This window comes from Magallana gigas, chromosome 3 (genome assembly GCF_963853765.1).
Source record: "Magallana gigas chromosome 3, xbMagGiga1.1, whole genome shotgun sequence".
NCBI lineage: Eukaryota > Metazoa > Mollusca > Bivalvia > Ostreida > Ostreidae > Magallana > Magallana gigas.
The window spans coordinates 3939373-3960173 of NC_088855.1; the positions used below are offsets into that span (position 1 = coordinate 3939373).

The 20801-nt window shown below is 39.5% G+C and overlaps 5 protein-coding genes across 18 annotated transcripts in view; 3 read left to right on the top strand and 2 right to left on the bottom strand.

Moving 5' to 3' along the window:
* The window catches only part of LOC105347050 (titin), a 45546-nt gene extending 41106 nt beyond the window's left edge, over positions 1–4440 (top strand). For 9 of the 14 annotated variants that reach the window (XM_066078128.1, XM_066078129.1, XM_066078133.1 and 6 more), the window contains 4 exons: positions 604–673; positions 1633–1747; positions 3278–3429; positions 3605–4440. In XM_066078128.1, the coding sequence (XP_065934200.1) occupies positions 604–673; positions 1633–1747; positions 3278–3429; positions 3605–3755 (488 nt within the window). In that variant the 3' untranslated portion in view covers positions 3756–4440. Of the gene's footprint in view, positions 1–603; positions 674–1632; positions 1748–2459; positions 2569–3277; positions 3430–3604 lie in introns of those variants that run through there. The other 5 variants (XM_066078130.1, XM_066078134.1, XR_010711708.1 and 2 more) reach the window with 3 other exon arrangements.
* A 2228-nt stretch (positions 4441–6668) lies between these two features.
* Positions 6669–9356, top strand: LOC105347108 (uncharacterized). Its single transcript, XM_011456016.4, has 2 exons — positions 6669–7251; positions 7508–9356. Exons 1-2 carry the CDS (start codon positions 7195–7197, stop codon positions 9053–9055), a joined length of 1605 nt encoding a protein of 534 aa, XP_011454318.3. The 5' UTR covers positions 6669–7194; the 3' UTR covers positions 9056–9356.
* Positions 9357–9913: 557 nt separating this feature from the next.
* LOC105347116 (uncharacterized) lies at positions 9914–11983 on the top strand. The gene is made up of 2 exons (XM_066078137.1): positions 9914–10117; positions 10261–11983. Exons 1-2 carry the CDS (start codon positions 10064–10066, stop codon positions 11779–11781), a joined length of 1575 nt encoding a protein of 524 aa, XP_065934209.1. The 5' UTR covers positions 9914–10063; the 3' UTR covers positions 11782–11983.
* A 981-nt stretch (positions 11984–12964) lies between these two features.
* On the bottom strand, positions 12965–14101 carry LOC136273283 (cholecystokinin receptor type A-like). The gene has a single exon (XM_066077684.1). The coding sequence runs from the start codon at positions 14099–14101 to the stop codon at positions 12965–12967; it is 1137 nt and encodes a 378-aa protein (XP_065933756.1).
* A 1888-nt stretch (positions 14102–15989) lies between these two features.
* LOC105347127 (mucin-2) lies at positions 15990–20348 on the bottom strand. Its single transcript, XM_011456036.4, has 2 exons — positions 19947–20348; positions 15990–19573 (listed from the first exon to the last, which is right to left on the bottom strand). The coding sequence occupies exons 1-2, from the start codon at positions 20016–20018 to the stop codon at positions 16379–16381; spliced, it is 3267 nt and encodes a 1088-aa protein (XP_011454338.3). The 5' UTR covers positions 20019–20348; the 3' UTR covers positions 15990–16378.
* Between the last annotated feature and the right edge of the window lie 453 nt (positions 20349–20801).

A 20801-nucleotide genomic window follows, 5' to 3' on the forward strand; every position in this document is an offset into this window, starting at 1 on the left:
TGCCCTCACTATCAGAAAATTCACAGACAACACAAAGTTTTGAAAATTCAATACTCTATTTGAAATAAGATCTCAATTGACTTGTTCAGCTTCATAAGAATGAACAATTCGAAACTGTTTTGGCAAACTTGATTAGTGTAGCAACATTGTGAAAGCTTGTGAAACTGGTAATATACTGCAGTCAGTTGAAGCAAATTCAAGAAACCAATCAGTCATGATGTCATCTTGCTTACACTTAAACTGCTGTTTTGGCATTCCTGCGAGATGCAGAACTCAGGCGGGTTTTTGGCAATGTCTCCGATACCTCAACAATCTGGAATCAATTATTGGCGTAAAATAGATACATGTTTTGATGCAAACTGTATTGGCAGTATTATGTAAAGGACTCGGTATTGGTACTAAGTACTTTTACAGCAGGTGTAATAAAACTGATTGATTGCACAACACAATCCTTATCTACGAGTCAACTGATTTGAAGTGATTGGAGAAATGTGTATGGAGATATTCTTATGATATTGCAATTTGTGTAAATTATTACAATGTATTATTTTGAACCTGGATTCTGCGATTTTTAACGTTGGAGTTTTATTTTCTTTCTTGAAGCCAAACCATCTGGGCCCCAAGGAGCGAAGGCCATGTTCCAGAAGATGGACAATGCCGCACCCAAACCAAAGTATGTATTAGATGATCAGAGTTAAGCTTGATCTGAAGAAGTTAATCCCCCGTTGGATTATTTGTTCTGTGTTTGAATTATGAGTTCTTGATATCAATGATACATGTAGGCCTGATAGTCAAGATCTGAAGGACGCCCCTCAATCCTTCAGTGTGAAGTATTTGATCATGCTCTCAGACAGTTGAAGCATTCTGATCAAACACTCCTCTAGCTTTAAATAAACTGGGTGGCTGTCTGATGATCAAGTGGGTACCAGGTATGGATTTACACACTTTGTCGTTTGACCGCCCCAGAAGAACCTAGGAGTGGGGGTACCGACCTGTTTGGTGGGGGATGGAAGATATACACTTATTGGGAGTGATCCTTGTCAGCCTCAAAATACAAGCTGAGGGTAATCTTTGTAAAGTCATTGATCTCATGAGCATTGCCTGACGTTGTAAATACTCTGAGAGTGGTACAGACAGTCCACCATCACTGTGTCACTGTGATGATAGACTGAAGAACATATTGCTGCATGTGTGCATGGTAATACTTGACTTGAATGTGCTTTATTTTTGAACTTTGCAGATTACTCAGAAAATAAAGAAATTGTGCTTGATTGAATTATGCAGATTTAATATGCAAGAAATTAACTTCCACCCACTTTATACATCATTGGTACATGTAGATGAAATTAATACTGTTATTCATGTAGATTGTTCCTTTGTCAACAAGAGAAAAACTTGGTCTTAAAATAACATAGGTTGTCCAGAAGATTCATAATTAAGAAGCTCTGCTTCTACTAATTTTGACTGGTAAATGTGAATGTTGTTCTTAATTTGACCCCAGCACCACAACTAAGTATATGTGTACGTGTTGTAGGGTGTGATGACCCCTAACAGTACTTGAGTACTATGTGTTTGTGTGACTGTGAACTAGTGATTCCCTTTATATTAACACGCTCTCTGTCCTTTGTTCAGCGGTCTGTTAGCTGTGTCATACGCCAAAAAAGCAGCCACCACACTGCGGCGAAACGCTGCTGCAATCAAGCAGGAAATCCTCAAGTTCTGCCAAAGGAACACCATGGACTACGAGGTATACCTGGCTAGCCCAGTGAGCCCGCGGGCAGTGTGTGGGGCCCAGGGCCATGGTTGTCTCACGCTAACCTGTAGATCTCATGTACACCTGTGTTCCCGCTGCCTCTAACATGTTCCCATTTTCTTCTAAGTTTTTTAATTCCATGTGTGACTTTTTTTATCAATATATATGCATTTTTCTACCGCATTCAGTGTTGATCTCTGAAGACATTTATTGCCTATTTGCTAACATGAAAGAATATAATTTTCATTTAATTAACATTTATAATTAGCAAATTATAGACTGACTTTGATTACATTGTAATTTAAAGAGTGAAAAATTATCTTCCAGAAAATTGATGCTTGGAACAAAGGTGTTATTTCATTTTAACTTCATTGAACAGCTAATGTGCTGCCAGATTTGGATGCCATACTATCAAGCTACAGTGATTAGAAGTCAGCCTTTAAGATCGCCATTTTGTGTTGTGCTAACACTACTGTGTGTAATTTTGCCACTTTTAGTATATTTGTGTAGACTTAGAATATTTGTACACCAGTTAAGACATACATGTAGATACTAATCTCTTCATTTACAGGCTCACTCTTCAAAAAAGGCGGGACAATTTGGTTGAATGTAGCAGACGACCAAATTTCTAACTCTTTTTTCATTGGTTATATACCAGCATATATTAGAACAAGAAATTAACCAATCCGTGCTTTTTTTACTAAAGAAATTTAGCGCCCGGCGGAGGGGGAAGCGGTAGGGCACTGGTTCGAAGCCCGAGTGCCATCAAACAAATGTTACTGGACTGGACGAAAGCCATGACGAAGGAGTACGAGGTAACGCATGACTGCATGTCATTGAAATGAGTAGTCATGCATGAGCTACTGAAGAGGTTGTCATGGTTGCAGAGTTTACTAAGATGGCTGTTGTCGGCGTACAAGTGCTGTGTCATTGCTTGGCTTTGATGTTGTAGATCTTTGTATTTTACATGTAGCTGACTGCTTTTATGTTTTGCAACTGCTGAGGCATTCCCGAAGACACAGCATTTGTACCGTCACAACGTTTCCGTGGTGTTAGACTAGACCGTAAACCCGTTAACTTGTGGTTTGAACGTTATTAACAGTTTTGACTTACAGTGAAATTAAGAACGGCATGGTTTTAATAAAGTGGTATTGAGAAGGACATGGATTAAATGTAGAAAAATGTGGACGGTGTAGAAAGTTTAAAAAGTGTTATAAAAATCAACGGTGCATGTTTTAATAATATGGGAAAACTAAACGTATGCTTGTTTAAAGTAGACTTACTAATCACTTTATGTATATATATAACATCTTACTCAATTAACGCATGCTGTATGTGACTAATCACTAATTATAACCAACACAATATATATCATACTAACTTTAATACAACTTTGAAAGAGGATAACTGATACCGATTTTGCATGATAATTTTACGTTGTAAACGGAGACCGCGCTGACATTGAACCATTCATTGTGTACGTCATTATTTCTGTGTCTGATGTCCATTGCTGCCTCGTTTTAGAACGTGGAGATCACGAACTTCTCCAGCAGCTGGAACAATGGCATGGCCTTCTGCGCCCTGATCCACCACTTCTACCCCGAGTCCTTTGACTTCAGCTCCCTGGACCCCAAGAAGAGGAGATACAACTTTACCCTAGCCTTCGACACCGCAGAGTAAGTAATGTCAACTCCCTGTGGTTAAAAATAATGACGCCTCCCTTCTATGTTAGTCTGCAAAGCTGTTAGATTGTTGAATAAAAAAAAACAAATTTGAAGTAAATAAAATTAATGTTATTATTCAGCTTATCGCGCTAATTAACATAATTTTCAATTTATTTTTTGTTTACAGGAAATATGCTGACATAGCGCCATTACTGGATGTAGAGGACATGGTGAAAATGCAGAAACCTGACTGGAAGTGCGTCTTTACCTACGTGCAAAGTTTCTACCGAAAGCTGAACTCGCACGAACGCAACAAAACGATTACAGGTGGCGAGTGACCGCAACACAAAGCAATAGACCACAGCAACCCTGTAAATAGTCTCCGGGAATAAACTATATTTTTATTTTTGATTAATTTCATTTATTTTTATCGATAGTAGAAATCCACATTTCACTCTTATTTTCTTCTGATGCCAAGTTCAGTTTGTGTTCAGTTTCTCGGCTCCGTGGTTACTTACCTCTCTAGCTATGTTAACCACTGTACTAATTGAAATAGAGTCACACGTGCCAATAATATTAGATGTTTTCTCAATGGATATGTATGTCTGCCTCTGTTATGTACAATTAACGATTCGATAGGTTGTATAGAATTTTTTACCTCTATATCCTTACAAAGTGCACTATTTTTCATTGGATTAATATGACTATATAGCAATAAATCTATGATATTATATCAATATTAATGTGTTTGGTAGTGATATTATTGTTGGAAATCCAGTGTTGGATACCTATCTTTGTTTATGTGTGTGCTGCAATATGCATTGTTTATTTTTGTTGTTGTAGGTTAAACACAAAAAAACGTTTATGTGCGTAGAACGTCACTGTTTTCTGCGCAGGTTCATTCGTTACCTTAGAAACATTATGTATAACTCTGCCAAAGCTTATATACATCTGGAAAAAGACAATTTATACATGTCATAAGATGATACATGTAATTCTAAAATTAAAAACAAATAAAACTCGGCTCCGTCTTGTTTCTGTCACATGTATAGAGGTGAGCGTCCAGCTTCTAGACATTTCCACTGCATTTCAAGACGTATGGAACCAGAGTCGGGTTTTTTTTTCTTGAAGGAGAAAAACAAATTGCCAATCATATTTGCATAAAGATATTCATAATAATTTTTCTAGCCATTGTTTTTAAAAGGAAAAACAGCAACTTCAAGCTTCGAACAAAGCTAGCAAAATCTGTTAAAAATATATATTTTTTTATCTTCTTGTTCAGGTGGTTAAATATTCTAAGAATGGCCTTTACAATCTGTAGTTTTTTAATGAACTTCAAATTAATATTTTATTCAACAAATGAAAAGAAAATAATCGCATCCATGATTGAAGCAATGGCTATTTGAAATTAAAATGACAAAGTTTAGCCGCATGGCGACACTTGTCAATAGAAATAGGAAGATAATGTCTGGACTCTATATCGGTCAGGTGGTTAGATGGACAGAAATTTTTAATACTATTGTTTTAAGTAACATTACGTCGAGTTTCTTTAATTCTGATGTCATTATTATTTATCATCCTAAATTTGCACGATTTTGATTTCTGTCACCTTGTCAAGCATTAGAATATTTAATGGAGGAATCTCATTTCCTGTTGAGTTCATCAAGGTTAGAACCGTGCGCCATCTAGTCCCCTTAAGAAGCAGACGACATTCAGATGTAAACAAGCGGAGAGTTGATGGTACAAGACGAACAAACTGGTACAAAATGATGACGTCATCACAAACATTATGCAACTTGAAAATCATTTTACCCTTTGTTTCAACAGTTTTATTTTCTAGAAAGTATGCTTAAACTATCAAAGACATTATCCTTTTGTCTTCAAATGATGGAATTGAAATTTTTGAAGCAAAAGTAACAATAACCCTTTTCTAGAAAGACATACATTCAACGATGAAAAACTATCTAAGATATATTCGTCACAGAATGTTTCAGAAACCAACGTAACAGAATCACTCTAACAACTTAACTATGTCATAAGTAAATATAAACAGTACTGCAGGGGTTACAATTGCAACGTTTAAAATAAGTTCTAGCCCTAGCATGAGTAATACGTAAGAAACCTAATGGACCGTTTTTGTTATGAAAGATGAATCTTAAAATTCCTGTGACGTTCTGGTTGTATGAGGCAAGCTTCCATTCTTCCTACAGATGCATGAAACAAGAGATGCTCTAAATATTGATCTCAATAGTCGCAGATTTTCGGTAGAGAATATACGTAAGCTCTATATGAAGTGTATATATAATGTTAAACGTGATTAAACTGTTAATCAGATGCATTCTTTGATATGCATTGAATTCCGACCGATGATTTTTTGGATCAAGCAATTAGCTTTACCGTGTAGAACGTCATTATAAGCTTGACAGACTGAACCTAATCATAATTAATTATCATAAACACACGACCAAATTCACGCAATGTTAATTAATTCCTTATCTTTGTTTTGTGGTGGTATGTTGCACTGATTTTTGGTGTAACATGCTAAAATTATTTTAGATTTTAACTACATTTTTTAAATTAGAATATTGTGGAGTGTGTCGATCTTTTGATATTGTGTAGGTATTTGATACAGTTTTTTTAAAAGTATATCACTAAAGTGTTTTTAAAATTCATACAAATTATAAGCGACATACAATACAATAGAACATTTAAAAAAGCAACGTATACTAAACATAAATATGCTTGTAATGATATAAGTATATTGTATACCAATACATGAAACAAGATTAGATAGTATACATATTTATTCAATGTATGTGTCAAACAAGAAATGCATGGCCAAAAAGCCAATCTTCGACAAAGCGAGGATCGTCATCATTTGAACATTTTCATTGCATTCTAAAAAATACTGTGGGATTTTAATTTCTTGATCAGATTTTTTAGATTCTTTATTCCCATTTAACGTTAAGAGAACTGTAACGTTCTGAAATTTCTGGACGTTGGAATAAAAAAGAATAGATGGGCAAATCAGTGTGTGATTTCTGGTAATATTTTTACAGGAAAAATATTTATTATCAAGAAGCGTCTGCAAACAAGAATAAAAACAAGTCTTGATAAACGCGATAAATAAAGAACGCAAAACAATAAAATAGCCTGGTATTTTCTATCTAATTTGACTAGATCTAAAAGAACCATATTCCAATATGTTGAAAAAGAAGATTATGATGCCTACCTTCTAGAAAAGTCGTAAAACTCGAGGAAACAAAGCACCATTTTATAGTTGTTGCTTTATACTTTTGTGCAATAGGTACCACCAACACTTTGCCGAATTCTTGCATGTTTTTGGCCGGAGAGTCAAAGTTCATTCTCTAGATCAGTACGCATTAAATGAAAATATTTTGAAATATGATGGACTATCAATTAGCGCGTAAAAAATGTAAAACACAATCAATTTATGCTAATTAAAATGTACCAAACAGTGTCAAGGAAATTAGACAGAGAACAAGTTGTATGATCAGCATTACATGTCAAACCGTGACCCCAATGTCAAACAACTGGAAATGAAAAAAATCCGCGACTCATGAATATTCATGAATCACAAATCATGAGCTGCATAGAGGGTACCGATTCCCGAGCCTCACGAACAACGAATTATGATTTTCGATAATGAAATTAATTAAAGTGCAATGATATCAATGACAGGTAATATGACGACCTTTGGGAAAGTTAAAAGGTATATAAAGAGCGGGCGATCCGTGGATCGGTACTCCATCCATCATGGCTGGCACTAGTTTCGCTTTGGTGTGTTGCGTTGTCGTGTTGCCTTCGGTAGCTGTAAGTACTGTCTTATCTAATCTTATAAACGATGACAGGATCTTTTTACTGTTTTTCTGAAAATAGTTCAAATTTGAAATATACTTTTTAAAATATAATTGATGGTAAAAAGTTTCTGAGTTTTAAATGTTCCAAGTGAAATCAATTTTAAGATTGTTGGTATTAATTTTCGAAAGGAGCATCATGAGAGAAATAAATAAAAAGCTAACTTTTTTTAAACAAAACAGCGATAACATTGGTTTTGGATTTATTTCAGGGTTATTGGTGGTCCAATCAGAACCAGAATCTGAATAACAATGTCAACGTAAACACAGGGTTCTACGACCCCCCTCCCGCCCCGGCGCCGGAACCCCCCGCACCCGCACCAAAGAAAGTAGTACACGCCACCAAAGACACCGTGGTCAGCATCAACTTCCACGCCCCCATCAAGAACAAGTTTATCCCCACCCTCAACATCGGAGGTTTCGGAGGCGGTCCCGCCCCCAAGGCCCCTTCAGCTTCACCCAAGAAGAAGAAGACTCCTAAATCCCCCAAGAAAGGAAAGAGGCCAGAACCTAAAAAGAAGACCGCTGCTCCAAAGAAGAAGTCCAAGGCCCCCAAATCAAAGGCCCCCAAGAGCTCCCCACCAAAGGGATCTCCACCCAAAGGTTCTCCACCTAAGGGATCCGGTGGCGCCGGACACGGTCTACCCATGAACCTTGTCTTCAACAACAACTTTCCCCAGAACATGATGAACGTTGTCGGAGCTCACAATAACGTCAGAGGCAAAGGCGTTCACATGCCCAACAACAACGCTGGAGGAACCCAAAAGGTCAAACAGACCTACAAAGCCACAGGTGGAATTCAGACCCAGGGTGGATACCAGGGAGGACAGCAAGGAGGCCAGCAAGGGGGACCTCAGCAGGGTGGCGGACAAGGAGGGAGCCAGGGTGGATTTGGAAGGTGGGGTGGATCTCATTATTCCAACATCCACTCCGTCAAATACCCGAGCAATGACGTACAAGTCATCGGAAACGGAAACGAAGTCCACACAGTTGCCGGACTTTACAACAATGTCAAGTACCAGAAGAAAGTGGCTCCTCCGCCCATGCAGGGAATGCAGTTTAAACTTCTTCTGAACTTGCTCCAGAAGATGGTTGTTAAAGTGAATGCTCCACCAAAAACCACAACTACAACCACAACAGAGCCTACAACAACAACCACTACCACTGAAGCTACCACAACTCCAGCAGAAACCACCACAACCACCGAGGCGACCACAACCACCACCACCACAGAGCCTACCACAACTACCACTGAAGCTACCACCACTACCACAGAGGCTACAACAACCACTACCACAGAGGCCCCAACCACTACATTCCCTTATAACCAAATGTTGGAGATCCTGCTAGCACAGATGGCCTCTGGCTCCAACACACAGACACAGCAAGCCGCTGTTTTGGATATCATGGGACGAGGAGGTCAGAAAGCGGTCTCCATGAACGCCAACTCAGGATATGGTCAGCAGGCTACTCTGGACATCTTTGGTGCTGCCCAGCAAGCCCCAACAACCATGGGACCATACTTGGACCCAGTGGCTCAACTCGACCTCCTGGCTGCCGGTGGATCCATCTCTGGTGGCTCTTACGGCGGGTCTAGTTTTACCGCAGTCACACCGCCACCTGCTGGTGCCGGCGCCGCCGGATCAGCCGTGGATCTGACTTGGCTGAACAAGTACATGCCTCAACTGGCTCTCCACCAAAGGTCTCCAATCAAGGTCATCTCTGGTGGCAGTTACGGTAGCAGAAAGGCCGCCGTGTAGTGAGTGCATTAACTATCTGACTCTTATACCGGTATTGTTTTGCAATTTGTGTCTCAGTCAAACCACCTCTAAATCTAATTTCTACGCATTTCTGCCGGAGCCTTGTATTTTATCAGTATTATCTTTGTGACCAATAAAGAACTTTTTCATACTTTCGATCAGACAGAGATGTATGAAATCCGTCTTCTGGGACACGGTTGTGATCAACTGCAGGAATTTTGTGGTGTTCTTAATGTTATTTATTTCATCTGTGTTTTTATTGTCCTGTTGATCTTGTACAAATAAAGACTTTAGAGTTAAATGCTTTTACTTGTCATTAAAATATCATTGTTTAAATGAGGAGCCAATATGAGTGATAGAAAGAAAGAGAGAAATAGAAAGGGGGTCATGACGATGCAAATGAACTCAAGCTTGATAATAATATTCATCTGATCGGTCGTCGTTAATGTCACAATGTTCACACGTTACCCACAATCTTTTGTCATTAATTAAATCATTGATTAAAACAAATTACATGTTAAAGAAATATTTGTGGCATTTCTCGCCGGGGAAGTTTGGTTCTATCCAAAATGTCTGCAAAATTCCTCTAAATATGCAGAAACGTCTCAAAGGTTGAATTAACTCCAAGTATCGCCACTTCCACATGCACGTAATTTCTTTGATTAATCAATGACTAATTAATGATCATAAAATTAATAATTTACTAATTAATCGGGACCAAGTGTGCCTTGGAACGAGGAAAACAAATTCGGTGAATTCTGTCAAAACGTTGCCCTTTCTTGTCAGGGGGAAATTGCAAAAGTGTCGATAAGAAGATTCTAATTAATTCTAATTACCATACAACTAATCACGTACAGGTAAAAGTGTCATTACCATTTACCTGTCGACCCTCATCACTGATAAAATGTACAATAAATGAATAATTCTAATTGATTTTGTGGACCGGCCTACATGGAGGGTTTGTGTATATAAGAACTACAACCAGAAGACCCCGATCAGAACACAACCATGGCCAGAAGCGAGTGGGTCCTCTGTCTGCTGGCTATTCTCCCGTTGATACAGGTAAACATCAACGTTACTGTTCTGTAATCAGAAATCAGAAAGTTATTGATTTCTGTACATGATAGACTTCAGTATGCTTAGTTCACTTTTTGTATGCTTTCTTTTAATCATCTTACTTTGACAATGTTTTCTTTCTTTTTCAGGGATGGTACCAGAACCAAAACTCCAATATCAACATCAACACAAATTCTCCGGATCCGTTTGTGTTTGTAAGCCATTCGAACATAGCCTCCAACCCCGGGACAAATGTTATCACCCACTCTCAGGGGGCACATGATTCGTTTGTCAATTTGAACTTCCATGCCCCAATCAGCAACCACTTCGCTCCTACCCTCACAATTGGAGGGGGAGGAGGCGGTCCAGCAAAAACACCATCAGCTCCCAAAACACCAAAAGCTCCCAAAAAGTCACCAGCACCGAAAAAATCACCGAAGAAGATGAAGCGTCCCAAGAAAAAATCGCCTTCTCCACCGAAAGCTAAATACCACGCCCCAGCGACCACCCCTCCTCCAATTCCCACCACGCCACCGCAAAAGACACCAAAGAAAACACCCAAAAAAGCGCCAAAGAAGAAAAGTCCTAAAGGTTCTCCCAAAAAGTCTCCCTCTGGCAATCCACAGGGCGGACCTCCGTCGTATCCCCCCAAACGACCACAGGCTCATTACGTGAACATTAAATCTATCCAATACCCAAGTAACAAAGTGACCGTCATTGGTAGCCAAAACGAAGTCCATACTGTGGCTGGATTACGCAATAATATCAAGTATCAGAAATCGGTACTGCCAGCACCAGCTCCTAACCCTAGCATGAAACTCTTACTGAACCTTTTGCAGAAAATGATCATTAAAGTAAACAATAAACCTGCACCAACTACAACAACAACGACAACAACAACAACAACAGCTCCTGATACAACTACGACAACTGAAGCCACTACAACCACAACAACTGCCGCCACCACCACCACCACCACAGAGGCTACCACCACAACCACCACTCCTGAAATGACAACTCCTACAACTACAACAACAACTACCCCGGCCAGCACGACCCCGCTACCGTTCCCAACCTACACTGTCCAGCCCATCGACCAGAAGGGCCTGCTAATGGAGGTGTTACTGCAACACATGATAGCTCAGCCTAGTTCCGGTGGAGCCACCTTGGACTACGTGGGTCAGAACGGTAACCATGTGTCACTTAACAGTGCCTCAGGGTCACAGGCAAGTAGTTTGGGATCTCCAAGTTCCTCATTGTTAGGTAGCCTGGGACTTTCGTCTCAACCATCTACTGGAGGTTCTTCACTGTTGAGTAGTCTTGGTCTTTCGTCTCAATCTGCAACTGGAGGTTCTCAAGCCAACACAAATCTGGGACAACAGTTAGGTTTGGGTGCAGGATTTGGAAACTCTGTTGCGCTTGATGTGTACGCAGCTGCTCTTGCAAAATCGACTACACCCAACCCATTACTTGACCCCTATCAACTGTCCGGGCTTCTCTCGGGACCAGCTAGCGGCGGCGCTGCCCAAGGAGCTCCGGCTGATCTCACCTGGCTACAAAACTACATCCCACAGTTAGCCCTGGCGAAGCACGGGAAAGTAGCAGTTGTAAATAAGTTGGCCAACAAAAGCAAAACGAAAGCATTCATCAGCAAGAAACTATCAGTTTAAAAAATACCGTTCAGTATTAACAGAAGGAAACTTACATGTATGTATTGTTGAAGTGTATGCGGATGCTGCAAAATTGCGTGGACTTGTGTTGACTTTGTAAATACCTCAAGTGATGTTCCCGTAATCGCTCTTAAATTATTTTTCAAGTGAGTGTTATTAATTTATTTATTGTTTTTATTGATCAAGTAAATTATTACATATCGATCTATTTTTGTTTGATTTTTTTCTGCTAGTATTTTAGAAATATTTACATACAACAAAATTAAGATCAACGATTTCATAACGCAAAGAAAACTATGATAAAAAGAACAAAAATAAAAGCAAAAAAATAACAGATAAACCAACAAACTAAAAAGGCAATTTTATAACTATAAAACGTCATTAACTAAAGTGTATACGATTGCCTTCATAAATAATAATTTAAATATTCACTGAACTTTAAGGCGACAAAGAAAACCCAAAAATTTCGAAATATTCAAGGTCGATTGATTTATGCATTGTCAATGAGGAAACTGGAATTATTATGTTAATTGTTGCCTCATGTTGAATTAATTAGACATTGAGTTTGGTGATTTACTTACACCAAAACAACGCCGTAAAGAAGGGAAAAAAGAAAGATTTGCCGTTCGAGTCAGAGTAATTTAAATCCTGAGAGATCACTGCACGGTAAAAATCAAACCGTAATATTATATCACGTGTACGTTTAACGGCGTAAGATATTATCAATATTATTCAAATTCACAAAATTAACATGGACAGTAGTTATGGCAGTACTGTGATCTATTCATGAGTAAGTTGATTCAAAGGTATGTCAATCATAAGTATACATGTGAACGTGAAAATGAACAGAAACATAGCATAGCTTTCCTAGGACCCTATTAAACCACCAATCTTCGCCTAACAAAAATACGTTGTCAAACGTATGTCAATCACAAGTATACATGTAAATGCATTCTGGTTATTAAGAAACATGCTGGTATTCCATTTAATAATTCATGAAAACCGCAATAATTAAAAAGTAGTTTACCTCGATAATTGAATGCATCAAAACATTCGGTATGAATTTGTTTAATGCTAACTTTAATAATATAGCGTTTGATATAAGCAAACTATACATTGTATACCTAATTCTTTACAAAGTCGAGATTTTTCTGTTGTGTAAATACATGCATTGAGTATTAATCTAGTAGTACGTGTTATCTGTATCTGTCTCCTCTGATCTCCTGTCTCGAAGACAATTAGTTTTATTTGAACTTCTACAACAAAACAACGACCTAAACACGGCGGCGTAGTAAGACCGGAAGGTGATGTCGAAATATCCGTACACGAACGGATTCACTACGTTGGAGACCATGTGGAAGCGCCGGAGAAGCAGGAAAATGGTCAGTTTCCCGCCACTCAGGTCCAACCAGTAGCCGGCTTTTTGTCTCTGGACCAATATCATCGTAAAGGTAGGTATATAGGTCAGCAGGTAAGTCATTACAATCACTCCGAACATCATGTGGAAATTTAGAGTAACATTTGGTCGCCCGCGGTTTCCCCGCCTTTCTTCTCGCATTACTGTTCTAACGTCCGTGATATCGGAAGTCAATGTTTCAACGGCGTCAATGGAATTTGATTGGAATTCCGGGGGATTCTGGGAAGACCCTGAATTTTTATACTTTTTCAAAATGACAAATCCAACAGGAGCGTACAAAAGAGTTGTTGTCAAAATCAAAAGCAAAGTAAGAACGAACAAAAACATAATATAACTTTCCTCAGACTCTTTAAAAGTACCTGTCTTTGCCTCACAAGAGCACGTTGTTAAATGTGACCCGTCCGACAAAGAAACATTTATAGCAGCTGTTCCAGAGAAGACACACATTGGAACAGCAATCACCATAGGAACGAAAGTAACAACAAGTACGACGATGATTCGATGATGTCGAGGATCGAAGTAGCGTTTAGTAGGTTTAAAGACGAGCAGGAAACGCTGTAAAGCAATGATAAGAACCATCAGGGCTGAGGACGAAGGGGTCGTCCACATAAAATATGTCATTACTTTACACAACACATCAGAAGGGAAGCTGACGCTGTAAGAGTTGAGGATCAGAACGCTGATGGTGGTATCCACACTAGCAATTATATCGTACACGGCCAGGAGGAGGATGTAGAAACGATTCCCTCTCTTCTGTTTCCGGTGACATACGTGAATAGCGATCGAATTCCCGACGATTCCGACGAGGAGGAGACAGACCAGAAGGATGTTGAAGGGAAGCCTGGAGACGGCAATCACTCGGTTCCGGTCAGTCACTGAAGCGTTGGTGGTATGACAGACCATTGCAATCCCACGAATGCCAACGGGAATGGCCGACCCTTGACCCCGTGTCCAAAAATATGCAATATTAGATATTTACATCAGTATCTCACATGCAAGTAGATTGCCATTTGTTTCTCGTTAAGTCCACCCATGAGGAACAACGATGTAAAAGGTAGGTGTAGAAACAACTACCGGACATCCGGACGTTTGTCTTTGTGATTCGGAAAGCAAAAACATGTCTTTGTTTCCTGTAGAGTAAAGTTCTTATCACTTTACAATAAACAACACTAAATGCAAACACAAAGAACACAAAGAGCATCTGTAACAACATAAACAACACAAGGCGGAACAAGATCAGCTTTTTATTCTAGTGTTCAAACTCTGAGACGGTTGACGCTGATTTGGATTACCCACCAGATATCCGGAATAACCGGCATATACCCAATATACCTTTTCCATTACAAAAGTAGGATGGAAAAGGGTGCGGAGTGTGGAAGACGACAACGAGCAGACGGCAGATGGAGCACTGAGGCGAACTATGGTTCAGTCGAGAGCCGTGTGGGTAGCTGGTCTTTTTCTGACTCTGAAAATGGTGTCTCTGATACACTGACAGTGGGACCTAGAGAAGACAAGGGGCATCAGGACTCTCTGGCGTCCCCTCCAGAGGAATGGTACCGACCAACCATGTCAGATGTGTTGGGTAATTGTGAGGCAAATGACCAGACAAATGGAACAGTGGAAAATTATGATGACAACGTTGATGAAAACGACGATGAAAACAATGATGAAAACAACGATGAAATCTATAATGAAAATGACGAGTTCTCCGTCGAGAAGGATGAAGAGGCATCTTTAGAGGAAGAAAACATTGAGGACGATTTAATTAATGAAGACGATATAATGACAACGATGAATAATAAGAGAAATCAAGATAAAAGTGAACCATGTTATGATGTCGATCAAGTGATAGAATGCGAATAAATCACGTATGAATCGATCATGAATTCTAAAAATTCTAAACAGTAGAAGTATTCCCTACGACGCAGGTATGATTACAAGGAACAATGCATCATCAATCATCAAGGTGACAAGGCGATTAAAGCATATGATTTATAAAACATGTAAATCTTAATGTGTGTATGTTCAAATGATTATTATTGTAAGCTTCAAATGCAGATCATATATTATGTGTTTTAGCGGGACATATATTGTGAAATTTGTTGAGAATAACTTGGACAGTATTGTTTCGACAGTACACAAATATTTTTAATTAGGATCATCTTATGTAATTTCACTTAGATTAAATTATCATGCTTTAAGCGATAAATGATATCTGGCATACATCAAGAGTTATAAGAAATTGATTTTATTTAAAAGAGCATGACTTTTCATATTACACTGCCATACGGGCATTAATAATATACCTATCACATGATTATACATCCAATACAGTGAATCATGGTAAAAGCACACACACTGAGAGAGAGAGAGAGAGAGAGAGAGAGAGAGAGAGAGAGAGTTACATGTAACAGTTTTCTACACTTATAGTCGTATTTCTATAATCAAAACTAAAATATGGAAATGTGAATTTTTTCGTGATAATGATCAAATCATTTATTTTTACCTTGACATAATGCTAACTTTCTATCAATTTATAAAAAATTAATGAAATGATTTAGTTATTAGCCTTTCGTAAGTTCAGTTTAAGCGACACCTGTGCAGGCCATACATAATTCTAATGGCGAAACCTGGCGCCGGAAAGACGGATATTTTGACAAGTGTCACAGAGTCGCTGACTGCATAAATTTAGCCTCTCTGGTGAAATGATGCACCTTTCTGATTGTAAGTGTAACCTAGATAAAAACCATGAAAATTGCTTTAATTTTAAAGATATTTATTATTTTGAAACAAAAAGTATAATCATATAACTTTCAACTGTTTGCATAGGCATAACAAAAAAATTGTATACAAAGATGCTACATTGTAACAAATGAATAAATTATGGCGACAGAGTTTGTCTCACACAACCTTTGCTGGCTATCGTCCACAACGTAAGACAAGTCGAAACTTTTGGGACAGGGCATTTGGAATCCAGACACGGCATTCGCACCAGATCAGTTGATTGTCCAGTCATATTTTACGACACAACAACCGTCCGAGTGTGTGTCCAATCACAGCCAACGTAACAAATAGTTCGGGTTCAATCACAACGATTGTTACAGCATTGTCAGAACAGTACGTTACGATTGTTACAGCATTATTAGTACAATACGTTACATGTACTGTATCTAATTACAACTACCGTAACACTAACAACTCCACATTGTTTGCTTTGTTGTTGAACCCTACGAAACCTTTATGAACACTAACTCCTTTAGGTGGAGAAAACCTATCACTCATTTCGTTGAAAACTGACCCCTCCTCATTTGTCTTTTTAGATCTGTTGCGACTGAAATGGCCCAGATTAAAACTAAACTGCACATTAACTTTACTTTTTTGAGTTGGTGTCAGTTCGGGTGTTAGTTCATTAACAAGCTCATTATTAGCGTTGTATTGAGATTGCTGATAGGGTGAACTGGCTGTATATTGTGGATCTTGGTTCAATGAGGGTGTGTCCAGTGCAGGAGAGGTCCGATCCAAGACGGTATTTTGAGAAATGTCCACTGTATTTCCTTGCTGTGCTTCCAATTTGTTGAGAGCACCGGCCGATTGACTTACTAGCCCAGAGGGTCTTGGAGATATCGTTGTGGGTGTCCCTCCTACAGAACGAGTGGTTGGAGCCTCAGTTGCGACAGTTCTTCTGTCTGAGAGGTAGCGAGGGGTAAGAATGGGAGGGACCGTGTTAGCTGACTTTGTCGTTCCACTAATGACATTTTCTGGAGGAGGTGTAACAGATTTGGTACCGGAGAGACTTGTTGTTCCCTGGCTGGGCGCTATTTGAGGAGGCGGAGGGGTGGGTCTCAGAGTGGTTTTGACCACAGGTTTGGTCGTGGTTTGTTTTGTCGGGATATCTCTGAACGGTAAAAGAAGAGCTTTTCTTCTCTTGGGCGCGAGAGTCGTCACTGGTAATGGTGTTGTTGTGGTCGGGAGCGTTGGTGGTGACTTTGGGACAAACGATGGTGTGTTTGTATAAGTAATCCTCTCGATTGCTGGTGTAGCAGTGGCTGACGTGGTTAATCGCGGTCGCTGAACTGTATTGGAGTATGGACTCTGCGGTTTGATGGCAATTAAGCTGTTTGGGTCTGCCACTGCGGCCTCCAATACATTTGGATTTCTTTTAAACTGGTTATTTACGCCCTCTATCTGACTTACAGATCCAAGGTTTGTGTAAGCCGCAGCTTTCACTGCGTTAGGAGTAGGTTTGACCTTGGTTATTCTTTGTTTGGTTACAGGGGGTTCGTAGTCGGACTGTGTTTGGGGCTGAGGTTGAGGTGGCTGACGTATCTGTTCCATCCTTTGCGTATTTATCTGACGATTTGGTGATACCTTTTCGGACGGCCCTGTTTTCATATCAAGCCCTGCTTTTGAAAGCAAGTTTTGAAGAAGATGTACAAAATTCGGATTGATCATGTACTTCTTTCCGTTGATGACTGTAGGAATGAGCCCCGACTTTGTTTCGATATTTGACTGCTGTGTTGTACTCGTGGGGTTTGTATTGCTGTTGACTGACGGGCGCTTATTGAAAAGAGTTGTCGGCTTTTGATGTCCATTGACATTCGTTTGCAATGCTGGGGTTTGCATACTTTCACTTCTTTTTGGCATTAAATGGCTATTAGGCTGTGTATTTGGTAAAGAGTTTGATACCACGTTTTGTTTAAGATTCATTCCAAGTTTCTGTTGTTGGGAGGCAGGGAAAATTTGTCCATTCCTTGTTGGGCTAATGTCCTCTATTTTGATCTGTTGTTGATCACTAGGCAGTATTTGTTTAATGTTGGATGATCTCGTCTTCATTCTTCTCGGTGATGGTGGCTGGTTGTCTGGCAACTTACGGAGAACATTTGTTGCCACTACTTTGCTTGGTTTTTGTACCGTTACTGGTTGTGTTCCAGGCAAGTTTTGTCGTAAAGCATTGGACAGTGAAGTTTGTAAAGATGAAGTCTGAGTTTGCCATATTCTCTCTGTATTAGGTAAACTGCGCACAATATTGGGTGATGTCATGTAGGACACATGTTCTTCTCCATTCGGTACATTATAAGAAACTGGTTGGTTTTGTTGTACATTGAAAGGAGAGCTTGGTCTAACTGGATTAGAAGGCAAAACATAGGATTGTGACGATTGAACAGGAGCTGGTTCTAGGTTTGGTCTAACTTCATATGGCTCTGGTGCTGGAGTTGTTGATGGGGTGACAGACTGAGGGTTAACATGGCGTGGTGCGGTCCTGTGAGCAGCAATGTTCTGATAAGGAGGGGTAAACTGATTGGCGTTGGACTGTAGAGGCCGCAATGTGTTTACTTGAACTGGATATGGAGGGATGGGTGGATTGCTATTTGAATTTAGTGAAGTAAATGGTACAGATTCAATAGGTCGTGGTGCTCTCTCTATTGGCTGTGACGGGTGGTGCTGATTAAGTGATGAGCCGGGTGTTTGCCACTGGTTATTCCTGTGTGTGGTTTCTGCTGCTGTCCGTGCAGGCTGTACTCGTTGTGGGGATAAACTTTGTTGGGTTACTTGGCTCCGAAATGAATTCATTGAATGTGGCTGCGTATTAAGATTTCTCCTGAGATTCCACTGTTGCTGAACCGGTGGGTTTTGTGATGTTTGCGCCAGCCCAACTCTCTGTGCAGAAAATTGGTTTTGATTTTGCGGATCATTTTGCGATGGGCTTGATGACTGTGGTCCGGGTGGGTTATTCCACTGTGACATTAACTGATTATGAACGGGTTGATTAGAAAATACATTTAACGGCGTTTGTGTAAGCCCTACTCTTTGTGGACTTGCTCTTTGGAAATGTTGTGGATTTCGGAAACCATTGGATGCTAGTGGCATTGAGTTCGTTCTTTCTTGTCCTATATTTTGGCGACCAGGTTGGCTTTGTGTACCTGGTGAAGAAGAGTGCCCTGGTGGCACTCTCCTTGAGCCTTGTAATGGCTGACCGGTCGCTTGGATCTGCACGGTGCGAAAAGGTGAGTTCTGAATGTTCCTCGTCGTGTGTAGCGCCGGACGGTTTCGACTAACACTGACGGGTCGTTGTGAACCGCTGTCCGGATGTGGGGTGGTCTCCAATAAGAACTGCAGTAATGAAATAGGTGGCGCCTTGGTGCTTGTTTGCAGTTGTGGACTTCCTAGTCGGCTCCTCTGGATTCCAGGTGCCATGGTTACCTGAGTCGTCGGCATCAGGGAATTAAATGGCATCCCAGTACTCAACCGAGAGTGCATCCCCACCCCCATCTGTGCCGCGAGTCTGGGGTCCGTGTGTTGTGAGTTCCTAAAACGCTGTGGCATGCTCAATCGTGAGTTTTGTTGGAATGGCTGTTCGGCTCCATTAGGGTTTGACTAAAAAAAAGTATATTTGTGTTACATAAAAAATTCAAACGTAAATCAATTGAAACTAAGCTTTAACATTCTTTAATGTAACACATATTATGTAACTTGAGTAAATTCACGTGAACAATAAATTATTATATTTTTTAAAATTTTACTAGTATGTTAATCTTAGAAATTGTTTGAACGATCAATGAAAGTTTTAAGATATGACTTTATGTACATACAATGCATCTAGAAAATTGTTTAGCTCGAAACAAATTGACAGATTTGTAATTTTTAAAACAAAAAAGTATGTGCGTTAGTTCCACGTTTTCTAAATTAATAAATTTCTATAAAAGTACATTTGAAAATGTTCAAAACATTGATAAAAGTGAATTCATACCCCTGTGAAGAACTGTCCGTTTGTCAGGGTGATCGTACAAAGCAGACACACAGTTTTACAAACGACGTCCATGGTAGCTAGCGTCCGTCTGAGGAGTCCCGGTGTCGGCGCATCAACCGCCGAGTGTAGACAAGTTAGTGTGTCTTTTCCTGGTGATTAGTCAGAAACAGATCATCGATTGAATACCAAATATTGGTCGACGACGATCGATACAAATTGATCTCTCTAATGAATTCAATATCAGTGATGATCTATTCCAATTGCCCCCGCCTTCACACACAAACTTTTATTCTCCTCAATGGTTTTCTTTCATTCGAGAAACAGTCCAATTCGTTCAATATGGTAAGAAATGAGCCACACGCACTTCATAATTTGAACGATAATAATTCTAATTTATATCTATATCTGTTCAGAAACCGCCTAATGATTATTATACGTGAGTAGAAAGTTTATTAGGTGTCGAAATCAACTGTTCTTAGCCAATATAAAGACGGCTTTCAAGGAAGAAATCTAATGAACTCTCCCCTCATTTGTCCGTCATTAATTTATCATTGATTAAGGACAACAGGATTTTTAATGGTTTTTTAATCTAATTTGGGAAGCTGAATAAACGTAAATAAGCCGATAGAAATTATAAACAGGTGCGAGAGTTTATTTTTTTTCTATTTATACATGTATATTATTATTTTAGTTTCCACGTATAAATATATGTGACGGAGGGGTCATTATGCAGATATACCGGCTACATCTAGTTTGCTCCCATCTATGATAACAGAAAACAATCTCCGTAATCGAAAACAAAAGTACAAAAATGATAGCATGTAAATGACATACTGACTGGAAATGATTTCTTTT

Excerpts from the sequence above, each read along its gene's own strand:
- LOC105347108 (XM_011456016.4), top strand. The coding sequence starts at position 7,195 with ATGGCTGGCACTAGTTTCGCTTTGGTGTGTTGCGTTGTCGTGTTGCCT. Across the intron at positions 7,252-7,507 it reads TCGTGTTGCCTTCGGTAGCT|GGTTATTGGTGGTCCAATCA; the intron begins GTAAGTACTGTC and ends GATTTATTTCAG.
- LOC105347116 (XM_066078137.1), top strand. The coding sequence starts at position 10,064 with ATGGCCAGAAGCGAGTGGGTCCTCTGTCTGCTGGCTATTCTCCCGTTG. Across the intron at positions 10,118-10,260 it reads CTATTCTCCCGTTGATACAG|GGATGGTACCAGAACCAAAA; the intron begins GTAAACATCAAC and ends TTTCTTTTTCAG.
- LOC136273283 (XM_066077684.1), bottom strand. The coding sequence starts at position 14,101 with ATGGTCTGTCATACCACCAACGCTTCAGTGACTGACCGGAACCGAGTG.
- LOC105347127 (XM_011456036.4), bottom strand. The coding sequence starts at position 20,018 with ATGGACGTCGTTTGTAAAACTGTGTGTCTGCTTTGTACGATCACCCTG. Across the intron at positions 19,574-19,946 it reads ACGGACAGTTCTTCACAGGG|TCAAACCCTAATGGAGCCGA; the intron begins GTATGAATTCAC and ends ACTTTTTTTTAG.